This window comes from Lycium ferocissimum, chromosome 7 (assembly GCF_029784015.1).
Source record: "Lycium ferocissimum isolate CSIRO_LF1 chromosome 7, AGI_CSIRO_Lferr_CH_V1, whole genome shotgun sequence".
Lineage (NCBI taxonomy): Eukaryota > Viridiplantae > Streptophyta > Magnoliopsida > Solanales > Solanaceae > Lycium > Lycium ferocissimum.
In genome coordinates, this window is record NC_081348.1 from 51,811,781 (window position 1) to 51,837,450 (window position 25,670).

The 25,670-nt window shown below is 33.6% G+C and overlaps 4 protein-coding genes across 4 annotated transcripts; 2 read left to right on the plus strand and 2 right to left on the minus strand.

The window, feature by feature from the left end:
• Positions 1-629: 629 nt before the first annotated feature.
• LOC132065609 (THO complex subunit 7A-like) lies at positions 630-5,085 on the minus strand. The gene is made up of 2 exons (XM_059459073.1): positions 4,440-5,085; positions 630-1,253 (listed from the first exon to the last, which is right to left on the minus strand). The coding sequence occupies exons 1-2, from the start codon at positions 5,031-5,033 to the stop codon at positions 1,119-1,121; spliced, it is 729 nt and encodes a 242-aa protein (XP_059315056.1). The 5' UTR covers positions 5,034-5,085; the 3' UTR covers positions 630-1,118.
• A 3,371-nt stretch (positions 5,086-8,456) lies between these two features.
• Positions 8,457-12,638, minus strand: LOC132065610 (elongation factor 1-beta 2). The gene is made up of 6 exons (XM_059459074.1): positions 12,448-12,638; positions 12,013-12,132; positions 10,833-10,899; positions 9,718-9,835; positions 8,920-9,033; positions 8,457-8,821 (listed from the first exon to the last, which is right to left on the minus strand). The coding sequence occupies exons 1-6, from the start codon at positions 12,531-12,533 to the stop codon at positions 8,658-8,660; spliced, it is 669 nt and encodes a 222-aa protein (XP_059315057.1). The 5' UTR covers positions 12,534-12,638; the 3' UTR covers positions 8,457-8,657.
• An 8,670-nt stretch (positions 12,639-21,308) lies between these two features.
• Positions 21,309-22,667, plus strand: LOC132062963 (uncharacterized). The gene is made up of 2 exons (XM_059455420.1): positions 21,309-21,398; positions 22,378-22,667. Exons 1-2 carry the CDS (start codon positions 21,350-21,352, stop codon positions 22,647-22,649), a joined length of 321 nt encoding a protein of 106 aa, XP_059311403.1. The 5' UTR covers positions 21,309-21,349; the 3' UTR covers positions 22,650-22,667.
• Positions 22,668-24,569: 1,902 nt separating this feature from the next.
• On the plus strand, positions 24,570-25,498 carry LOC132062964 (uncharacterized). Its single transcript, XM_059455421.1, has 2 exons — positions 24,570-24,745; positions 25,109-25,498. The coding sequence occupies exons 1-2, from the start codon at positions 24,667-24,669 to the stop codon at positions 25,342-25,344; spliced, it is 315 nt and encodes a 104-aa protein (XP_059311404.1). The 5' UTR covers positions 24,570-24,666; the 3' UTR covers positions 25,345-25,498.
• Positions 25,499-25,670: the final 172 nt, after the last annotated feature.

The window sequence follows — 25,670 nt, forward strand, 5'->3', positions numbered from 1 at the left end:
TACGATCTACTAAATCGCCTGTTCTATCATATGACATGCAATCAGCGGGACAGTCAGAAATTTCACTAAAATTGTTCAAAGACAAAAGCTCAAGACTTCATTGACCACGACTCCGATTTTGCCCCTGGAGGGAGAGGGTTTTACAGTGTATTGTGATGCTTCATGGCTCGGACTTGTATGTGTTCTGATGCAAAATGGCAAGGTGATAGCTCATGTTTCGAGGCAATTGAAGGTGCACGAGAAGAACTACCCAACTCATAATTTTTCGATGAGAGGTATTCAACTATAATATAAGTAACTCTCTTGAAAACATGTTTTTAAGACAAACTTTAAGCCTACAGTAAAACCAATAGAAAAACATTCTTGCTCCCCCTATTAATCAAGATAGTAAAAACATTCTTGCTCCCCCTATTAATCAAGATGAACTCTCAAATCTTGACCACTGGAGTTCATTTCAGAAGCTTCCATGCATGGCATAACCAAAGAGAGTTTAAAGGCCAAAGCATTAGCAGCCCCTCAAAACTTGCCCTAGACACCAGAACTAACCCTTGTCCCTAGCTCCTCTAAATAGTACTGTATCATGATGAAACCCCTACATAGAAAGTGTACAAAAAAAAAGTAAAGAATCCTACACAACAATATGATCAAATCCATTTCACTTAATGTTTATACATACATCCCAGGATTGAGCTCCAATAGCCAGAAGTCAACCCATGGACCCTGAAAAATGGCAAAAGGAATTACGCTTTCTTGACAATCCAAAGATAATCTGGTAGCATAGTAGAAGAGACTGTTAATGAAGCAAATGTTTCTCCAGTAACATCAGAGATGCACCTAAATAGTAATTGCATTACTAGCTTAGCATTTCATATGAATTCTGAGATGCAAATCCTATTCATGTTGCAGTAAGACGTTTGCCTGGTAAAACCTAGCAACCTAGCAGCACTCCAAGACCTAATACCAATATACAACAAGACCCTCAATCGCCATCTCGCTTTCAAATAGCACCGACTTATTTATCGCTATAGTTAAGCAAAATTCCGCCATAAGTGAACAGCCAGTATGAAACATGTATGTAAGAGTATACCTAGCATAGAAGAGTACTAAGGCTTCACTTGCTAATCCACAGCCATTGCTTCAGGACCTACAGTAGCATCCCCCACTCCACTCTTGTTAGGATCATCAACCGCATTCCTCATCTCTTCGATCAAACTCCTCTGCTCTTCCTCTATTGTGTGCTGCAACTCATCAACCTGAGATCAAAAGATATGTGCATGTTTCACCAATTAAGGTTTTCTCTAATGCAGATGAAGTAAAAGTTCTATGTAACCTAAACAGAGTATTTCCAAACATGGGAAATCTCATATTCAACTCTGAGCAGTGGCGTCAAAGACAAAAACTGTGATAAAAACCTAAGATCTGCTAACGCTTTAAGCATAAATAAAATTCACAAAATAGCGTAGAAAAGCGCAATTATAAACAATAAGAATATATGCAATACAAGAAAAAATAACTATAAAACAAACACCAATTAGATAAATAAAAGAATTTAAAATGAAGAGATTTGTTGAGGACATCACATGATTTATATTGATTAAGTTTTGATTCAATTTGATTTATTGCTGTAACTATGCCTAGATTTCTGATGTGAAAGTTGAAAATGTGAAATTACTACAAATACTATCAGAGCTAGGTTAGTAAAAAAATGCTCAATATAAACAAATTTGTCAGGGAAGAAACAATGACTGTCGAAATCCCCTCTCCACCAATAGCCATATCGAAGCTGCACTAAGTTGTGCAAAGAATCGTGGCTCCAACAAACCTTATATTAGTATCCTACTGCCAAAATCCTCACAATCGGTCGCCATGCGTCGACCTAGCTCGCCAGAGTTTGATTCATGAACCAGCGGATGATACAATTACGGTATCTCCATTCGCCTAAGTTCATATCAGACGACTTGCCTGGACAACAACTCAACCCAATTATAACCTATCCTTACTAACTCTATGACACTAATACTAGCAATGTATGCTAGTCTGGTTGTTTATGTCAATGATGTTGTCATAACCCACAATGGCCGAGGAATTTGTTAAACCACTTTGAGAGCAAAACCTTGAGAAATTAAAGAAAAGAAAATTATGCTTGAACATGCAGGAGGAAACTAGCATCTTAGATTGTAAACATTTTGACACTCCTATAGATTCAAATGTCAAGCTCGTTCTAGATAGGCTTCACAATCATGGTGAATCATCTTCCTCGCCAAAACAGCAAAAATGATATTAGTTGTTAACAATCTTTAACAATTATATGTGAGTATGAGAGCTTTTACTTCAACTTACAATCCACCGATGCATAGTGTCTAAGGAGCCAATCCATACCAATTATAACATCATAGTCCTAAAAAGGCATTTCAATCAAGTCTTAGACTTTGTATCATGAAGGGTTAATCTCGATAAATCCGCTTACATCCACCTGTTGACTCAACGGACGAGCAAACATATTTTCACACTCTATGTTTGGTTGTCACTTACATTTCCCAATCATATGATATATGTGAAACACCGAAACTCGACTTTGGTACATCATTTGAATTTACCAATAACCACATTCGAGCCACCTCGATCACCCCTTTGTCTCATGGGCATAGACTCGAGTTGTAGCTCTTGATCCACTGATCTGACTAGCACCGGTGGAACCTGCTGCTTGTGCATATCTACGTCTTGTACCACTATTTTCTTGAGAAGGAGTTGTTATAGGTTTTCAATTGAGCTTTTAGTCTGCGATAAGGATTACGATTAGGACAATCCTTCACTTCATAAGCAAACCTCCCATGGTTAAAACAAGCACCAGAAGTACCAGAAAGATTATCTCCATATTGTGCACAAGTGGGTGTATCAGTCTTACCTTTTTTTTTAATTGAGAACCATTGAATGCTCGTCTAGCACTTGATTCTAATGACTCCATTATTGCTAGTTTGCAAGTCAAGCCGGTTACGGTTGAGCAAGTTCGAGAAGGACAAAAGATAGATGAGTAACTCATGAAGTGGGTTAAAGGAAGTTCAAAATGGGGAATATCAAATTTTACATCGAAGTATGGAACCCTTCTGTACAAAAACTAGTTGTATTCCTAAAAATGACAACTTAAGGAAAGAGATCTTGGGTGAAGCGCCTAGTTCACCTATTCAATGCATCATGGAAATACTAAAATATACCAAACCACCAAATAACACTTTTGACGGAATAGGATTAGAAAGACATTGCAGAGTTTATTTCAAAATGCTTGGTTAGTGAACAAATAAAATCGAGCATCATGTCCCAGTTGGTTTATTACAACCCCTGTCAATACCTGATTGAAAATGGGAAGAAATAACTATGGACTTCATTGTTGAACTTACATGCACTCAAAAGAATCACGATGCAATTTGGATGATGGTAGATAAACTAACCAAGAGTGCGCACGTCTTGCCCAGTCAAATGTTCACTTCACTGATGAGCTGAATTATGCATTAATGAGATCATAAGACTAGATGGAGTTCTTGTTTCTATTCTATCTGATTGAGACCTGTGACTTATGTCATAGATTTTGGGGTAGCTTCCAGGAATCTTTGAGTACCAGGTCGAACTTTAGTATTACTTTTCAACTATAAATAGATGGCCAATCCAAGAGGGTAATACAAATCTCGGATCACATGCTCTGAGCATGTGAATTGAGTTTTAGGGTAGTTGGGACAAGCATTTACGATCTGTTTGGCCAAGCTATGAGAGCCAAAAGTGCTTAATTTAGATAGTTCAGGTATTTGGCAAAGTTCTTAGGAAAAAGACGAGCTTTTGAGTAGCAGCAGAAACAGTTTTTCAGAAGAGGAAAACAGTATCCCCAGAAACACTTTTGGAACTTTGGTCAAGCAAATATTGTTGCGTTAATATTGGTAAAAGTATCATGGGTCAACTTTTCTATGGAAAAAGATATTTTTTTCTAAAAATATCTATAGAAGTCATATTTTTGTATGCAATTACACATATGTAATTTTATAGGATGGTATATGCAATTACACATGCAATTTTATAGGATGGTATATGCAATTACACATGCAATTTTATAGGATGGTATATATATAGTCGGTTCGATTTCGTTTCGTTTAATACCAAACCAAACCAAATATTTTCGATTTTTTCAAATTTCAGACCAAGTACAAATACATCTCGGCTTTTATGTCGGTTTAGTTCAATTTTTCTTGAACATCCTGCACCGCCCACGCAAATGATATTCTATAACATGTTGACCTGTTAGTTTGTTACTACCAAGACATGTCAGTCTTTTCAGATGCATATAGCACACATGGCAACTTTATATCACCAACAGCAATCAATGCATTCCGAGCTAAACTTCCTGAGGAAACCAAAAGCATTAATGAAAGGTAAGTTTGCAGCAAGATACATACCACATGCAATAAAAGGGCAAACTGCTTTTTACGAAGGTCCAATGTCCTTGAACTAGCAGTATTCTCGGCTTCCAACATAGCTATCTCTTTCTCAAGCTCTGTTATAACTTTCTGAGTTTCTGATCTTGGAGGCTGCATAGCAATCAACTTCCTGATAGCCTCACCCTCTTCTTTATGCTTCCTTTCAACTTTGCTTTCTTCGAGTTGCCTCTTGAGATCTTCAATATCAGCCTGAGCCTGTATAATTTGCTTGTTGATATCACCTTTCAGGTCATTAAAATTCTCCTTTTCTCTAACATTTGCCTCTATGACTGCTTTGCTCTTTAGGAGCGGAATCTCAAAAGTATTTAGCTCTTGCAAGAATGTTTTGGCAAGTCTTTCGCAATCACTGTAGTTATCAGCTTCCTTCTCTATCTCCAAAGCAAATATAGTAAACTTCTTCTGAAGTTTCTTCAGTGGCGGTTCACCTCTAGTGGTGGTTGTCCGAGTCAGAAGTCTATGTTTAATAATCATATCATCTTCAAGTGGTCCAAATGCATAATGTGATGCCGTTGTCTCTCCCTTTCCAGCAAATTTTCTACCTTTAATCGACATTTATCTTGATTTTTATCCTGAAATAAGCATCTCTTACCAATTAGCATTTCATAGAACACAAAGAATCATGGGCAGAGACTTAGCTTCCCTAGTCACTTTTGAAAGAGGTTAAATGACCAGACAGTAGTATTCTTTCTAGTGTAATCAAGATACTAAGGGAATTCAACTAATAATATTTAAGAAGTTTGACTTTATTCCTCTAAGTAATACTCTTCTGTCACAATTTTTGTTACACACTTATTCCTTTTAGTCTATCACAAAGAGATTAACATATTTCTATATTTAAGAACAATTTTCATTATATCCTAAAAGAGAATATTTATAGTCACACAATCAGACGACAAGTTTCAAAAGTATGTACTTTTTTCTTAAACTACGTGCTTAGTCAAATAAGGACACATAAAAAGGGACGGCAAGAGTAATATTTTATACAACTTTCATTTAAGGAATTCAATTTTGAGCAATTATATGATTTCTCCTGATCACACTAACTTAACAAATTTTTATTATATTTTCTTATATCCAAGTCAAAGTTACATTATGACTGCGTCTTTTAAATCGTGTCACATAAAATGAGACAAAAGGAGTAAAAGTTAATTTCCTCCTTAAATCATTTCCCTTCATCTCAACTAGAAGAACCAATAAGGCAGTGGAGATCAGGGGCAAAGGTAGGCTATATCATATGGGTTTGGTACAACCCAATAGCTTTAGCCCAACAACATACCCAATATAATCCCACAGGTGGGTTTTGGAGAGGGTAGAGTGTACGCAAACCTTACACCTGCCTTGTGGGAGCAAGAACAAGGGCGGATCTAAGGAGGGCCGAGGGTGTTCACCCGAACCCCCTCAGCAAAAAATTACACTATATATATATATAAGGTAATTTTTTATTTTTTATGTACATATATGGATTTTGAACATGCTGAATACAAGATTAGAGGTTAGCTCAGTGGTTTAGGGGGTTCAAAATTTAACTTGAGGTTCCAAGTTCAAATCCTAAGCACTACAATTTTATTTTTCGAACCCCCTAAGTCAAAATCCTGGATCCACCACTGGAGAGGAAGGTTGTTTTCGATAGAGTCTCGGCTCAAGGAAGCAGTAATAACAAGCAGAATAGCTTTAGCCCAAAGCATGTATATATATGGTAAGAAATTCACAAAAAGTTAAATTCAGAACCTAGTTACTAACACTAAAACTCATAAAGTTTAAATCTTGAATCGAAGATAACATTAAATGTTCCATTTGATGTTAGCTAACTATTCAAAAGATATCAATATATAGAAACTTCAAAAAAAAAAAAAAGGAAGTGTGCACATATTATTTAATTGGACTTTGGAAACAAAATTGAACAATAGTCTCCAGAACAAAAAAATTGCGGATTAGACACACCAATATTTTGTTTAATCATTTATTTATATAATAGAGGACAACTCAGAAAAACAAAAATGGGTACTAACCGGAACAAGTGTCGTCGTTGTCCGAGCTCTGACAATTTAGGGTTGTATTGAATCTAATATTGTGTTGTCCCCGTGAAACTTCAACAATTTGTATTCCTCCCCTAGCCAGTTTAAGAAATAATGTCCCAAGTTTAAAATATACTAAATGAAGACTTTTTGAACCTTGCGGATTAACACAAACTAAAGATAATTGTCTGTTCATAAGTATCTCATAAAATACGTAAAGCTTAAAAGTTAAATTGCTGTTAAATAAAAAAATATGTCATTTTAAGGAATCTTATGGGTTATTAAAATGTACTTTTGAGTAATAATTAATATTTGGTCAAACTTTTAAAATGTGCTTCTAAATGTAATTTTCTTAAAAATATTTTTCAAAAAAAAAAAGTAAACACTTCATTTTTGGGTAGAGAAGCCTATGTATGAACAAGGATTGATTTTACTTCCCCACCTAGCTACTCTAGGTTGGGGGTAGGCCCTGGGGGAGAATACTTATTTTCTTCCAAAACCTTGATCAAACAACTCACTTTTTGAAAATAATCACTTCTTGAAAAAAATAAAAAAATTTAGGGAAAAATAAGTTTGGCCAAACAGGCTATAACTCTCATTTTTACTGGTTTATCTTTTTAGTCTATTTAGAAATAATACTCCTAATATTTTTTATATTTAAAAATAATTAAATTACAAATTTTTCATTTTATTTTTAATAAAATAATTTATGGTCTCAAAAAAATATTTTTTATTTTATACAATACTACAAATTTAAAAAAGAAAATCTTAAACTTCATAGCATCCAAGGGTGTGGCCTGTGATCAATGAAGTGGGTTGAGCGTGGTCTTAGGCCTATGAGGTGGGTAGCATCTTTCACTTAGACAACTCAACTAAGTCTTGTATCAATTGAGCACTCAAACTACATCGAATTTGTCTCAATTTGACAGTATAAGTTATGTTATTGGTTATCGTAATTTGTGATAAGATAACCATTTCAAAACTTATAGTGAGTCGCCAGAATCGTGAAGATTGAAAGGCCAATTTTTTGCTACAAATCTAATTTTGAGAACTGTTCTAAGCGAGGTTAACTTCAGAACCGAGCAACTCCAAAGAGACAGAATTCAAAGCTCATGCACTTCAGATTTTGGACACGCCTCTATCAACTAGGCAGGACTTAAATAATACAAGATTGGTTTTGACACAGCTTGCAAAATGGTCTGGGACAGCAACTATAATATGGTATTCAAAGTGGCTGTTAAGCTAAAAACCATGGCAATTTCCTGCAAGAACATGCGTTGCAATTATACTCCCTTCATTCCATAATAAGTGACTTTTTAAGTTCTTCATTTTGTTTCAAAATAAATAGTACTTTAAGATTTCAAAAAGAAATTGATCTTCTTCCTCCAAAATACACCTTATTTACATAATTAAAAATTATTAAATTTTCTTTTTCTAGGCATTTAATTAAAGATAGATTAGTAAAAACACTTTTAATTTTCTAGAAATGAACATTTTCTTAAAGGGTGTGCATAAACCTAAAAAGTCTCTTATTATGAAATGGAGGGAGCAATAAACAAGAACCATGGTTCATTAGTTTTAATAAGCGTTGTATTCAGGTACGGATTGCGCACAACTCACATAAGCAAGAACCATGCTTCTTTTGTTTTTATAAGCGTTGCATTTAGGCATGGATTGCGCACAACTCACAGAATACATGCTATCTCAAGGTAGCCTTGTCCACCAAGGTTTGAACATTCATGTACTAACAACTTATTGCTTCTTAACATTGCTATTGTTATCTAGAAGTTAACAATTCATTCATCTCCATTTACTGTATATAATATATTATTTCTCCACAGGCGAAACTAATGTTATTTCTATGTATGATCAAGTTCACACACCTCCAAATTCTGCAGTTCAGCACATAATCAGGAAAAACAAATATAGAGCTCCAAACAGTACTCAGACAAATAAGCCAAAAAGAAAAGGTATAATGGATTAACTTGATTCTCAGCACCGTATGCTTTGACAGTTAAATACCCATTCTCACGACTAAATGCACTTGAACGGAAGATGGAGAATAAAAATACAAATAGTAAAGTATCACAACTCAAAAACTAGCAAAATTACAGCCTGAAAAGGCTCAAGACGGATAAGAAAATTCCCTGATGTGTTGACCTTAAATTTTGTTGAAGGCAACAATATCACAGCTCTGCACGTATTCGTTGATGGGCTCTTCTGTTAGACGTTCCTCAATGAGAGTATCCACTGAGACAAGGTCATCAATGATGGTAAGCATGATCTGCAATTTCTTAATCCCGTAGCCAACTGGGACCAATTTGGCTGTCAAAGAGACACAACAGGTTGTCAGTACCAAACTCAGATATATAATGGTTATAAAACACTGTTAAAGAGAGATGTGCGGAAATAATAAGTCATACATGCTCCCCAGAAAAGCCCTTCCATCTCAACACCGCGAACAGCCTCCTCAAGTTTCTTCATGTCGGTTTCATCATCCCAAGGCTTAACATCCATAAGAACAGATGACTTTCCGCCTACAAGAATAGGATTACAGAATAAAGCAGATTAACGACCCATTTGTCCATGCAGATTTTCACTTTTATGCAAAAAAAAAAAAAAACATTTGGCTATATGTTGGACTTTCTGAAAAAAAATTGAAAGTTTCAAGTTTGTGCATGTGGTTTTGGCCAGTTCTTCAAGTCAGAGCCTGTTTGGATGGGCTTAAAAAAAGTAGCTTATAAGCCAAAAAACAGCTTATAAGCTGCTTTTTTTAAGCTAAGCCAAACAGGCCAACTTATTTTTTTGGGCTTATTTTAAGCACAAAATGGCTTATAAGCTGGCCAGCCAAACACTCAACAAAGCTGAGAACAGCTTATAAACTGTTTTCAGCAACTTATAAGCTAAGCCAAACGGGCTCTAAATATTTTTTCCACCAACGAAATTTCAACTTTTTTTCATGTTAAATGCATGTCCAAATACAACTCGATTTCCAAATCTTTTTTCTATGGTACATTTTCCAAATATCACATTTTTATGTCCAAATGCCTACTAAAGATTTTACTAGAGCAAAGGAACATAATTTCCTTCACCGATCTAGTTCTGAGATGTTTTGTGTTTACATTCCGCAGTCAACTTCCTACTTTCAATTTTCATTATGGCAACTCAATAAGGAGGTGACTTTCACATATCAAAGTAGAGAAGGAAATGTCAAAGCTTACTCTCTTTCTTCTTGGTAGTTGCTTTAGTGGCCTCTCTTGCTTCTGCTGCCTTCTTTTCCTCCTCTGTCTCTTCTCCAAAGAGATCAATGTCATCATCGTCATCATCATCAGCAGCAGGCTGCATACATTCAAGGTATCAAACAACAGTTGGTCATAGAGAAAATAAACATAATCCAAAATTTCCTACTAAATGACCAGTACAACAGTGCTAAGTGATCAAGTAAATCACTTGAGTAAAGGTGGTAGGTCAAAAGCTCTTGGAACATGACTCCTCCACGCCAGAACATTACTTATATGGTTTGTATGAATTATGGGATTATTAAACTATGCAGACCAAGTAAGAGAAGGTTATTAAAGACGAAGAACCCAAAACAAAACACATCCAGTAATATCTATTTCGAAGAACAAATGTGCGGTATGTAGGATTATACAAGGTAGTTTTCAAAAAAATACAGTCAATTTAGTTTGAAATATATGTAACTTTCATTGACGAACTGCATTGAAATTACAGACCCTTCAAGGTAATTCTGACTAGTGTTTTTTCCTTTTACTGAATGGCATTGATACCTTCTTTTCAATTTAACACATCTAAAAGTTTTAGTCCCCAAAAAAAAAAAGGAAAGGAAAAAGAGATTTAAGTTAAGATACTTGGTATTGTAGAAAGCTGATTGATTAACAGAACAAAATCACTGTCAATTGACAGAGCTTTATTGCCATAATGTAAGTGGGATATGATATCACATAGACAACATTCACAACAAGTTTTTTTAATAAAGCAATAAATTGTATCGACAATTGGGAAGAAAACAACCATATACACATTCAAAAAACACATTTTAATAACACAAACTGAATTCACCTCAAATATAACAAACATCCCTAGAGAGTAATAGAAGCATATTTTGTATCTTGACATCTAATTATTATTATGAAACCAATATCTCCAATACAAAATAGTGACAACCAAAATCCTTAGGACAAAAGTGACTGCAAACGTCTTATCAGATAGACCACCTATTAAAGATCCCATCTACATGGTATAAGCAAAAAAAAAAAAAAAAAAGAGAAGTGGCTAACGCTATGAAATTACAAACTTCAACATGAAAATTAATTACCTTAGCTGGAGCAGCTTCAGCAGGAGCAGCACCTCCAACTTTCACACCCACAGCTTTCCCAGGAAAACTAAGATCCAAAATTCATCATTAATCACAAAGAAAACCAAGACACCCACTAAAGATCCAAACTTTCAAAGCAAAAAAACAGCTGAAAAATCAAAGAATAGTATAAACAGTAGAATTAAAAAGAATAATCAAAAAAAGCTGTGGCTTCCAAATTCTCACACCCACAGCTTTCCCAGGAAAACTAAACTCCAAGATTCATCATTAATCACATAAACACAAAAAACCCACTAAAGATTCTAACTTTCAAAGGAAAGAATAACAGTTGAAAACCAAAGAACAATACAACCAGTATTAAAAAGAATAATCAACTGCCAACTCTCACACCAACAAGCTTCCCCAGGAAAACGGAGCTCCAAGATTCATCATTAATCACAAAAACAACAAAAACCTACTAAAGATTCCAACTTTCAAAGCAAAAACACTTAGAACAATCAAAGAACAATATAACCAGTAGCTTTAAAAAGAATAATCAAGGCTGCCAACTCCCACAAACAAGAGCTTCCGCGGGAAAATCGAGCTCCAAGATTCATCATTAATCACAATAACAACAAAAACCACACCAAAGATTCCAACTTTCAAAGCCAAAACAATTAGAAAAATCAAAGAACATAACCAGTAGCATTAAAAAGGATAAGCATCTGCCAACTCTCACACCCATAGCAACAATACCCAGTGAAATTCCACAAAGTGAGGGTCTGGGGAGGATAGAGTGTACGCAGACCTTAGCTCTACCTCCCAAGGTAGGGAGGCTGTTTCCGGTAGACCCTCGGCACAAGGACAAGCAAATCAAAGCAGTACAAAAAGTCATGGCGAGATACAATAAAAGCATAATAAAGCAGTCTGGAAAAAAAAGAAGCAGTAACTACCACAAATTAATACGATAATCGAAGTACAAGAAACAACAGATAGTAACAGAAATCGAAGGACAAGAAACTACAAGAGTAATACTACGACTACTAGTATGAACAGATCTGTAGGACTATGCAACTCTCGCACACACAGCATTACAGATACAACAAAACCCCCCACTAAAGGTTCCAACTTTCACATCAAAAACAATTTTAAAAAAACTCAAATAACAATACAAAAAGTATCACTAAAAACAAAATATTACCTTGAGGCAAGTTTTGCAGAAACAGTTTGGTACCATTTACTAGCATTGGGGTAAAGATCTGAACTAGGTTGTTCCAAAACTGCCCCATATACCTTAATATCATCCTTAGTTAACTGATCTCTGCAGATAACACATAAAAAAGATTAAACAAAAGATCCAAGAAACTAACAAAATTGTATGAATCTTGAAAAAAATTAACCAGAAAGATAAGTTTTTCCAGAAAAATTGTCATTAACAGACTTTTCCAGGAAAATTAAGTTCCAATTTTCATAATTAATCATAAAAACAAAAAAAAAAAAAAAAAAAACCCCACTAAAGAACAACATAAAAAACATCATCCTTAGTTAACTTATCTCTGCAAATAACACATCAAAAAAAAAAATTTAAAAAATCAAGAAAATAACAAAATTATGTGAATCTTGAAAAAAAAATTACCCTGAAATATAAGTTTTTCCAGAAAGATGTTCATTAACTGATTTGAGACCAGCTTCAGTGTGGAGATTTGAGAAGGTTACAGCCATTGTTGAAAGGGTACAAAGGGAATTTTGAGATTTGAAAAGTGAAAGAGAGATATGTGAGGCTGTAACCTTTTTTTTGGTTGGCGGAAGAGAAGGGAGTTAAGTGAAAAAAAAAATAGTGGAATTTATATATGGGGTTCTTTCAAGAAACCCTAGAGGTATATGCTTTTTTGAAATCCACTAAGGCCCCGTTTGGACACGGTTTGAAACCTGATTTCAAATCATATTTGGACATATAATTTAGATATTTTAAGTTGTATTTTCTCTTATAGATATAAAAATCTCACAAATTATGAAAATTATCAAAACATTCTCGATTCTTGTACAATCTTACCAAATGAACAAATCATAGTTTATAACAAAATTAGTACACTACTAGAAGGCTTTTCTAAAAAATGCAACATCAATTAATCAAACTTTACTTCAATAAAATCGAAAATTTAACATGAATAGTAATGTAACTACTATTTAATATAATCTTCCACATAAATTAAAGGTTGGTAGACATAAATAAAGGTTGGTGGAAGTTAATGAGATTGGTAAATGATTGATGGGGTAATTGTTAAAAATATTTATCAACTTATGGGTTTTTTTTACAAAATATTAACTTATGGGTTAAATTTTGTATTTAAAAAAGTTGAAACCATGGTTTCAAACCCCAAACCATGCTTTTTGAATGATTTGGGTTCAAACCATGGTTTCAAACCAGGTTTCAAACCATGACTGAAAATTGATGACCAAACGCTAGTTTGAAACCATGATTTGAAAATTGATGGCCAAACCCTACTAAAACTAAAATTGTTTAGAAGGGGGAAAAAAAAAACTGGGGTGGCGGGAAGGAGGGAAAATGAAAGATTTTCCTCTACAACTAATATAGTGTCCATAGATTTGGTTTTCTTTTTCTTCTTCTTCATTTTTTTTTTCTTTTTGCGTGTGTTTTCCACTCCTTGTCTGGTATCCGTATTAGAGTCCGACTATATCTGAACTCGTGCCTCCATACCAAGAATTTTTCATACTAAGGGTTTGAACCCGAAACAGATTTTAAGGGAGAAGCAGCCTCGTCCACTGCACTAAATCTTTTGGTGATTCATAGATCTGGTTTCAAATATTTGAAGATTAGTTGAAATAATTACTATTTATTAATTAAAATTGACTCATTATTTTAACTTCAAGCTTAAAACATGGAACGTGAAATTTGAAAAAGGTTTTAGTAATTTAAGGGAAAATTAAGGACTTACATCTAACATTAATTTTGTCCATAGATTTAGTTCTAAATGTTTATAGATTAATTTAAATAATTATTTATTAATTAAATTGGCTTATTATTTCAATTTCAAACTTAAAATTTAGAACATGCAATTTGAGAAAGGTTTTAGTAATTTTTGAAATTTTACTCAAATGTTCAACTGCTTTTTCATGTCCAAAAGCAATTTCAATTTTCATAAATTTATTTTCAGTTTGGTTTTAATTATTACATTTTTCAAATAGAACCACTGCTGGAAAAAAAAAATGCACCTAGTGGGATGGCAATGGCAAACCATCACCAGACCTAAGAAAGAGGGAGGGTTACAAATTCAAAAGGCTGAAAGGGAAAGTAAAACTACCCTAACTAGCCTCACCTGGAGACCTCTCAAGAAACCTGACTCTGTTTGGGCCTCTACCCTTATAGCCAAACATTGTAGACACAACCCTAGCAAACAACACATTAGGACCTGGAAAAATATTTTAAAGGGTTATAAACATTGTAGGACAGCCACTCAATGGTTGTTAATAAGGATACTAGTGTTAATTTCTGGAATGATAATTAGATTCCTCATAGCCCTAGTCTAAAAGAAATGATAGGGGTCCCCTTAATTTAAATGAGGACCTTAAGAAAGTCTATGACATCAACCAAAATGGGTTATAGCACTTTGAAAACCTCTCATTTGTCCTCCCAATGTCTGTCAAAAGCATTATTGAGAACACCTATAAACTCTCTAACACCAACGAAGAGGACTGCAACTTTTGGAAACTAACTAGTAATGGTCAATTTAGTTCAAGCTCAGCATACTCCCACCTAGATACTAAACCACCTGATATCCCTATAGCCCATATCATGAACTTTAATTGGAATTGGAAACTCAAAGCCCCTAATAAGATCAAGTCCTTCTTCTAACTACTAAACCACAGTAAGCTTTCTACTTCTTCTCTCCACTCCATTGGCATTAATATTAATCCTGCTCGTGTCACCTGTGGCATCCTAAAGAGGACATGATAACATCCAAATTCACTCTTCAAAGAGAAAGTGTACACGGTCGTCACAATACAATTTACCCAACTATGAGTTGGGGCCGAATCCCACAGAGAACAATATAAAGGCGATTAAGAAAGTAAAGGATTTATCACCAACTAAGCTAAGCCAGATACTTTTTAAATATTTGATTTTTGATTTAAGAACTAACAAAGATAAAACTAAATAGAAGCGCGGGGGTAAAATGATCAATGGCTACAAGCATGGATACAAGGGAAAATATTCTCAAGTAACGATCCAATGTATTTCACTATTTTACAACTAAGAGCGAGTTTATGTTAATAAATAATGATTTCTAAAATCTCATTGAAAGTCTTCCAACCAAATCAATGAATTTCACTCTAGGATCTTCCAAGACTTACAGTGTGTAGTTAGGCACAATCAATTTAATCTCAAGTTAACCATCCTATTCGTAGCTCAAGTTATTAGATAAGGTTTAAAGCCCCAAATCCTTGTTAATTAATCTTTCCCGAGCTCAATTTCCTCTTACGAGCTTAAGTCGAAGTAAATAGGTGAGTCCTAAGGTTAGCTAATCCATTAAGAAGCATTAAAGATCAAGATTAATTAAAGAAAAAAAACTCACTTCATTAGCAATAAAAATTGTTCAATACATAAGCAAAACAAGATATTTAATTCAACACTTGATAATGAATATTCTCATAAACAAGATCCAAGTAAGAGAATAAAATACAACACGGTTAAATAAGCAATACATAACAAGGAATTGAAGAAAAGGTTAAGAGTTTGCTCATTAAAGTTCTTCAATCTTCTCTTCTAAAGTGTTGGTTGATGATGAATCCTAGCTTTCAAGGTTTGGAAGTAAGACCAAAGATGAAAATAATGTCCTCAAGTCTTGCTATTATAGCTTCCCAACTTCCCCACACCAAAATATGACAAATAAGGCCTAAATTTCAGATTAACAAATCTGATCGCTTTTTGCGCTTTTAGCCACTTTTCTTATTTTCTTCAATTTGATCTCTTTTGACTTGTTTCTCACTTGATTTCTTCCCGATCATTTCCAAATCACATAAAACCTATAAAATGGAAGTAAACGACATTAAATGCATTAATTTCTCAATCAAACATAGCAAAAATCTAATATTAAAAAAGAGATAAGTTGGTATGCCGCATATTCTTTGCATGCCCTATAAGCAAACATTTCTGGCTAGTCTCAACCAACAATGCACCCCAAATTCCATAACCAGCTCCTCCTTTCATAATATAGATAATTGGATCATCATCTGGAATAGACTAAGGAAAGAGGACTTTAACCATCTCATTCACTGGACTAATCTGATGCTTTTCTGTTTTTGGGGAATCTAGTTGAATGGAAATAGCAACCTCCTCTCCTTCACCCATATCTATATTCAGGCCATAGAGTTCACTCAAATCTATAACAACAACACGGTCCCTACGGCTAGAACCACCATTTTTCATTATATGGGAACCTCCAGATCACACCCTTTATAAGCTTAATACTGATGGAGCTTGTCAAGTAAATCCAGGAATAGGGTTTAGGTTCGGCCTCAATGGGAAAATAAAATGGAGCACCTAACAACGCATATTCACAGACCAAGAACTACGAGATCACCCCTTTCATTCTGGGATGACGGAGGGATCGTACTATTCGAGCCTTTTTTTTCTTGACTCGAGATGGGAGCAGGTTTGAAAAAGGATTTTAGAGTGTCTAGGGTTGGGCCAGGAGGGTCTCTTAACGCCTTCTTTTATATTAGATATATTAGACTAGTATTAGTTAGTGAGTCCTTTCTTCCGTGATGAACTGTTGGCACCAGTCCTACATTTTGTCTCTCGCGGGACCGGGAGAAAGGAGGCTCAGCGGGAAGAGGATTGTACCATAGAAGCAAGGAGGTCAACCTCTTTCCAATATATAACATGAATTCTGGCAATGCAATGTAGTTGGGCTTTCATGTTGATCCGAATGAATCATCTTTTTCGCGGAGTGAAATCTTTGCCTGGTTCAATACAATTCAACAGAATCTAAGAAATGATCAAATTCGAAAATCATTTCTATTTTGATTCTATAAAAATTCAAGTTTCATTTTTGAATGAAGTTAGACAATACAACTTTTATTAATTTAATAGTTTACCCAAGAGTTATTCAATGAATCGGTTGATTGGAATTCCGGGATGGATAGATGTTACAGATGATGAATCAATTTCTTTTATATGTCTATCACTTATCTTTTTTAGTGTTGTCTGCCTATAATGATAGATGAATTAAAAACTTTTCATTCAACTTATTCTTTCAATTGAAATTGAGATTTTTACCTATCCTCCTATTTTGCCAAATTTGAAACTTAGGTAAGTGCTTTTTAAACATATGTATAAAAAGAACATATTTCATTTAATTTAGCCCCTTCATGCTTACTATAACTAGTTATTTCGGTTTTCTATTAGCGGCTTTAACTATAACCTCAAATTTCTATTTATTGGTTTGAGCAAGATACGACTTATTTAAATTGAATTTTTAAAATGAACAATTCATAAAAAGAAATCCTTCTGTGGGATTACGTGTATTCTATATTTACTTACGTTACCAATTGTCAATTCTTGTTCATTGTCATTGAGATTCATGTCAATTCGGATTAATATTTAGGTATCGATATTACCTATCTAATGAATTATGAGTTCAATCCATCCTGTTTAGCAGAAAGACGGATATTCCTTGCTCGTTATCAGACAATCACTTATTCACAAACTTCGTGTGGGGAAAATCGTTTTCATTTCCCATCTCATGGAAAACCCTTTTCTCTCCGCTTAGCCTTATCCCCCTCTAGGGGTATTTTAGTGATAGGTTCTATAGGAACTGGACGATCTTATTTGGTCAAATACCTAGCGACAAACTCCTATGTTCCTTTCATTAATATCTGAGCTCATTAGTTTACCCCCATCTATCTGAATGATCGGCCTCAACTCAGGAGGAAAAACTGGTAATAGACACAAAACCATCCATCCTAGCTTTATATTTGTTCGAATAAAATGCTTAGCCGATTCCACGCGTCTAACCAAAAAGTCCTTTCTTCTTCCAACCTTTCAATCTTCCCATTCATTCCCTGTGTGCCCTTCTTCCCCCAATTCTTCCCATTCTACCAATGAATTCTCTATAATAATTCGTAAATCTAGATCGGTCGATTGTTCTGGATAGCACATGTGCGAAGAAGATTTCTCGATTGCGAAATGTATCAAAACCCTGGGTAGTAAAAAAAAATGGGATGCTGTATTTCCAAGATTGGATTTCATATTCGAACAAACCTCGTAATCGTAATAAGAAATAGACCCTAGAAGCTAAAAAAGGCTATCCTGAGCAATTGCAATAATTGGGTTCATTGATATTCCTGGTATAGTAGATGCAATCAATAGTAGGGGTAGTTTGGGATAGTAGTGGAAACTGGATCTTGGGTTACATGAAGGGACTCCCACATACCACTAATAATCTTCCTGAACTAATAGCTATTATGCAAGGTCTCAGAATTGTTGTGGAACACAACCTATTGCCTCTAGAGATCAACATTGATTTATCTGTGGTAATAAACATGATTAATGAGGGACATTTGCCTTATAACTCTATTATTTCTGATTGCAGATGCTTGATGAGAAGGCTGGGACATCCAGTGCTAAGGCATAGCTACATAGAGCAAAACAAGGTTGCAGATATGCTGACAAAAGAAGGCGGAAAGCAGAAGCTTTTTGATGCAGTGACGATTCTAGCAGTTCTACCAGTTTTGTTAGGCATTTTTTTGGACAGACATGTTTGAATGAATGAAGTGTTTTGCGTTGTAACACCCAGGAGGGTGATATTTTTTGGACAACTTAATGGCTCAAATGCAATAGACTCTAACGTTGTTGTATTTATAAGCTAATACTCCCTTCGTTTCAATTTATGTGAACCCATTTGACTGGGCACGACATTTAAAAAAGAGTGAAGACTTTTAAAACTTATGGTTCAAAATAAGTCTTGAATATTTGTGTGGCTGTAAATCATTTTTAAAGTGAATTTATTTTCAAATTAGGAAAGAGATCATTCATTTTGGCACGGAGTAAAAAGGAAATAGGTTCACATAAATTGAAACAGAGGAAGTATATATCAGTAGTATCTACTTTTAAAAAAAAAAAAAAAAAAAAACAGTATTGAAACTCGGGAGGTATATGTCTTTTTGAAAGAGAAGGCTTAAGAGAAATTGACTCATTCTTTCAACTTTAAAATTGAAATTTGAAAAATAAGTTTTTAAAAATTTCAAAGTCTTCACTCACAAATATCAATTATATTTTCATGCTCAACTACAACCCCAACTTCCAAATATTCATTTTTGATTTAATTTTAAGTAGTGAATGCATGTCATCGAACTTCTATGATGTAACCAAAAGAAAGACTATGCACAAGACATATTGGGTGTTTGGATTAACTTTTTAAAAGTAGCTTATAAACTAAAAGCTAAAATTAAAGCCATAGGTTGGAATAACTAACTTTTGGCTTTTGACTTTTGACTTATTTTTGTACTTTTTTCACCTAAAATTAAGAGCTTAAAAGCACGATTTATCTTTCTCAAACACCACAAAAAGTATAAAAGAGCTTAAAAGCCAATAAACACTTAAAATAAGTCAATCCAAACACCCTCATATTCTTGGATATGCGAAAGAACAAAACATGAACAATTAACCACCAGAGTATATCGAACCTACAACAATAAAATAACATTAATTGACATAGGGCGTGACATAACTAAGTGCACAATAAACGTTATTGACTGAGGAAATAAGATCTCTTGCACGTTATTGACTGAGGAAATAAGATCTCTTGCCCTCTTCTGAATTTGAATAGAAGTAAATGGTCTTTTCAGATCTCTCATTTATTTTTTTCAAATCTCTTATGTGAAAAAATGAATATCTCTTGTAAAAGGATCATAAAGCTATTTTTTTTTGTAATGGACTAAAAAACTATTTCTCTCGACTTGACTCCCTTACTCAAGGATAGGGGGAGACTTGAGACAATATGTGGTTGGGTTTTGGTGTTGGGGGGGGGGGGGAGGTTGGTTGACTCATAAATTATAAAAAATATCCATCTCATATCATAACTTTTGTAGCATATAATTTGCCAGATGTTTTTGCTTAAGTATTCTTTTATTGTTGGAAAATATAATAGTTTGACAGAAATGAGTTATCAAAAATTTGTCGAATAACTATAACGACTTATAGCCTGTTTGGCCTAGTTTTTGGGAGGCTAAAAGTGCTTATTTCAAAAAAGTAAAGTATTTGGCCAAACTTTTGGGAGAAAATATTAGGACCCATTTGGCCAAGCGAATTATTCGCTTTTTCCTGGAATTTTGTTTCACTTTTTTCAAAAATTGGTGCTTGGCCATAAAAATTCCAAATACAAAAGTTGTATTTGGAATTTGAAAAACAACCCATGCCTTATTTTTCAGTTTTTCCATTTTCTGTTTTGGACCGTTACTTTTATTTCTCTGTTTTCAATTTTTACCCTAAAAGTTTTTATTTTTATAAAAATAACCTTCAAAGTGTTATTTTTACAGCTATTTTTATAAAACCTTGTTGGGCTTTATATGGAGTACAATCTGTACAAGTGCAAGGTGGGGTTGATGGACAGTGTTTCACACTAGTTATATTCATTAATTGCTTTAGAAATTGGGGGTATAAATCATATTTCATGTTTTTTCAAGAAAAAGTACAACCAAATATTATTGTGAAAACTATAGTCAAACACAACTTCAACGTCAACTCAAACTCCAACTCCGACTTCAAAAATTCCAAAAAAAGTGAATTTTTTTTTGGTTTCTATGGCTAAATGCCTACTAAGCGTTTCTAGGGAGTAACAGAAGTTGTTGTTCAGAAGCTAAAAAAAGTCGTAATTTTTTTCCAAAAGTACTTTTGAAGAAAAAACACTTAGCACTTTTTAAAAACTTGATCAAATACTAATTGCTGCTCAAAAGTGTTTTCTAGATTAATTAGCCAATCACAAAATGCTTCTCACCAAGAGTACTTTTAGAAAAGATTTTTTTTTTAAAATAAGCTGTTTTTAGAAGATCGGCCAAATAGACTATTACTGCCAACAAGAACTCCCGAAACTCACAAGCTCAATCTTACACCGGCGACAACTGAAAAATTCGTTAAAAATATTTCGACTAGCACCTTTAACCACCACAAAATTGTATTAATAGGCTAGATTCCAAAATCTCAGAGCACTGTCAAAAAATCATCTTTACTACTTACTATATTGTTAAATTGTGTCTCAGCGTAATTTTCCGTCAATATTTTCAGAAAATTATATAAGTGAATCCAATAGGGAACATCATTATTAGATTTTCTAAATATGGCAAATTCGTTAAACTAATTCAACCCAACTTACCATATTATTTAAACTGAAAACAACTTTACTTAAAGAAGAATTTCAGTTTTCATTATATAAAGCAAGATAGACATCAATTTTTATTTTTATTTTTACCCTCCTCAAACTTACACACGTTTTATTCCAAGCAAAATCTGCTGCCTAAGAATGAAGATCATTTGTGGTGTTCTTCTACTTTTGCTAGTTGTGTCTTCGGGTATTTGGACTATACAATCTGTCTTTCTTTTTCCTTTCGACAATTTTTTTCTTAAAAGCTACAATAAGGGTGTGTATGGTATTGATAGAAATATTTTCTGCAATTTTTTTGTGTTTGATTGATGCAAATATTTTTCTAAGAAAAGTTGATGAAATAGCTCCATTCATGGGAGTCGGAAAAAACAAATTTCATATGTAGCATATTGATTGTCTCCTCTCAAACCCCAACACCTATAGCCCCGACCTCATGGGCAAATTTACATGTACATTACGGGGCACATGAACCCATTGTCTTCACATAAAGCTAGATTTTTTATGTACATATTTACTATAATTGATATAATATTAACTATTGGCACCCATGTTCCAAAAAGGTTGAATGGTGCACTTGGTTGAATTCTTAATTATTTACTCAAAGGATTAGAAATCGATTCCCACTAGCTACCTTTTTTTTTTTTCCTTCTTTTTTTACATGGTGCATCCTTGTTTTAAATAAATAAATTCCGCCGCAATGCGACCCAATCCATCCCGACCCAGTCGCCCCCCCCGTCCCAGCCCCCAACCCACCCTGTCCCTTCACCCACCCTATGCAGGCCCCTCACCCCCACCTTGGCCTCCACTCTTGAACCCAATCCCACCACCCCTCCTAATCTTTTATAATTTTTGCCTATATTATACATAACGGTTCTTGAGGAGATATTTTTTGTTTCTTATTAAATGCCAAAAAATAAGTAAGAAAATCACTTATTTTTGAGAAAATATATTTCAAGATGATATGTTCCATGAAAAACATTTAACCCACCCTAAGTTAATTTAGTTCAACCTATCTGATATGTCCAGATTTGTCAAAGTATCTTTTCTTGTATGTTACCTGTTCCAAACCTTTAATTAAAGAAACTTAATAATGAATGCAATACTTACCTATTACATTAATAAAGTAAGTTACCAAACTTACTTTAACTTTTATGTTTTTATGGCAGTTGAAGCAAATGCACCAAGATATCCTCCATCAAATGATGACTATGATTATGACAGGTGTGAAGCAATTTTTGAGAATTTTGGTTGTGTAGATTCATCAAATGTATGTGAAAAACGCTGTATAGAGTCGTGTTACAAAGGTGTAGGTGATATCTATAGTTATTGTGATGATGATAAAAATTGTCATTGTCACCCTATGAGAGGTGGTCCTTGTCCTCCTCTACCTGACTGCCCCTTAGTTACTAAAAAGAATGTTACATCCACATTTCATTGACTAAATTATTGAAGAGAATTATCTGTTTTTCTTAAACTCTTTCACTTTGTCTCAATAAAAGAACAGCATGAGATTTTATTTCAAGTTTCCCCCCTATCTCCATAGCCTAAGGGAAGAGAGGCGGATGCAACGTTTCGTCAATTGATTCATTAATTTAGTATTTTCGAGGAGCATAAGTTTATTATATGCAAAATATGATCTTGCTAATATTGTAACAAGTACTAGATTTGATATAGTTTTAAAGTGAAATGTGGTTCATAAGTGAACTTATAAGAATCTTAAAGGTCGAATCGATCAAGTTTAAAACTTGAATTTGCCTCTATAGGCAAAAGCAAATAAATCTGGAACAACAACAATCTATAGCACGATACAACTATTAAGTTAGTATGATTAGAAGTCAGTTGTACAACAATTTAGCGTTACATAATAAGTAGAGTCTGATAACTAATTCTTTTTGAAGATTAGAATTAATTCAAAAACATAAAAGAAGTTCTTCGAGATCTGATAGTGAAAGAGGGATATGAGGTTGTAACATTTTGGTTGGTGAAAGAAAAGACTATTTAGAAGGACACACAAAAAAGGGAAGAAAATTAAAGACTTTCCTCTAAAACTAATTTTGTCCATAGATTTGGTTCCAAATATTTGAGGATTATTTCAAATATTATTTATTAGTAAATTGGCTCATTATTTTAACTTTAAACTTAAAATATTTGAATGTGGAATTTGAAAAATATGTCTTAGTAATTTTTAAAATTTCCAGTCACAAAAGCTTAGTTGTGTTTCATGTTCAGACACAATTTCAACTTCCAAATACTTAATTTTAATTTTTTTTTTCAAATATCCTTTTTTTCAAATATCCACAGTGCCCCTAGGGCGTGGGTATAACTATGGACTTGGTAGACGATATCGAAATCCTAGATGTATATGCCTTTTTTAAGGAGAAGGCGCAGGAGTAATTGATTCATTATTTCAACTTCAAACTTGAAATTTGAAAACAAGTTTTAGAAAAAAATTTAAGTTTCCACGCATAAAATCGCAACTTTATTTTCATGTTCAACTACAACTTCAACTTCCAAATATTCATTTTTTCAAATTTAACTTTAAGTAATGGACATCATAGATTAACAGGTTATGTGTCCAGGCCTTTCATAGTGTCTCATGGAACTTCTATGATGTACAAAAGAAAGACTATGCACAAGACATATTCTTGGCTATGCAAAAGAATAAAACATGAACACTAATGAATTAGACTCTCGCAGACCCATTTAATTGTCACTTTAGCTCTTTTCACGTCAATTAAAAAATAATAAATACAACATATAGTTCACTAACTTACCCTATTTAATAAAGGTAAACTGATTTATCTTCTTACATATTGTGCCTACTTCTTTAATGTTAACAGTATAGTTGAAATAATTGTCAACTTTACTTTTAAATTTCTAAAGTAATAATTATTTTGGGACAAATTTCTTGAACTAAAACGACATTTAAAATGAGACGAAGGCAGTAATAATTATAAAAATTATCCATCTCATGTCATAACTTTTATATCATATAATGGAATTTGAGAATTTTATTATACAATTGGTAGATGTTTTAGCTTAAGTATTCTTTTATTGTCAGAAAATATAATATTTCGATAGAGACGAGTTATTGAATAGCTATAACTACTTATTGCCATCAAGAACTCCCAAAACTCACAAGCTCAATCTTACACCAACGACAATCGAAATATCCATTAAAAAAATGTTTCAACGGGAAACTTTAACCATCACAAAACTTTATCAACGAGTTGGATTACAAAAACTAGAGCACTATCAAAACATCGTCAATAATATAAATTGTGTGTCGACGGGATTTTCTATCAATATTTTCCGAAAATTCTAGAAGTGAATCCAATAGGCAACATCATTATATTAGATTATCTAAATATGCCAAATTACCATAATATTTAAAACTGAAAACAACTTACCTAAAGAAGATTTTCAATTTCCATTATATCCTCAAGAACTTACACATGTATCCAAGCAAAATCTGCTGCCTAAGAATGAAGATCAGTTGTAGTGTTCTTCTAGTTTTGCTAGTTGTGGCTTCAGGTATATGGTTTATACAATCTTTGTCTTTCTTTTTCCTTCTGACAATTTTTTTCTTAAAAGCTATAGCAATGGTGTGTTTGGTATAATAAAAACATTTTCTGCATCTTTTTTATGTTTGATTGGTCAAAATATGTTCAAAGATGATATGTTCCGTGAAAAAGATTTTCCTTCATACCAAACACAACATAAGTTAATTTTGTTGAACGTATATGATGTGTCCAGATTCATATATAGAAGTACTTTTTCTCTCGTACATTACCCATTCAAGACGTTTAAAGAAACTTAATAATGAATACAATACTTACATAGTATAATGAAGTAAGTTACCAAACTTATCTTTAACATTTTATGTTTTTATGGCAGTTGAAGCAAATGCACCAAGATATGATCCCTCAAATGATGACTATGATTATGACAAGTGCGAAGCAATTTTTGAGAATTTTGATTGTGTAGATTCATCAAATGAATGTGAAAAACATTGTATAGATTCATGTTACAAAGTTGTAGGTGACATTTATAGTTATTGTGATTTTGAAAAAAATTGTCATTGTCATCCTATGAGAGGTGCTCCTTGTCCTCCTCTACCCAATTGCCCCTGAGTCACCAAAAAGAATGCTACATCTACATTTCATGGAATAAACTATTGAAGAGAATCAATTAATTATTGAAGAGAATTACCTTTTTTTTTTATTCTTTTCTTGAACTCTTTCACTATATATCTCAATAAGAGAACATCACGAGATGTTGTTTTCAACATTTTTTCCCCATCTCCATAGCCTAGGGGAAGAGAGGCGGATGCAATGTTTTGTCATTGGGTTCATCTAAATTTAGTATTTTCAATGTATGCGTAGCATATATTTATTTATATCCAAAATAATCTGGCAATTATTTTAACAAATATTAGATTTGACATAATTATAACAGT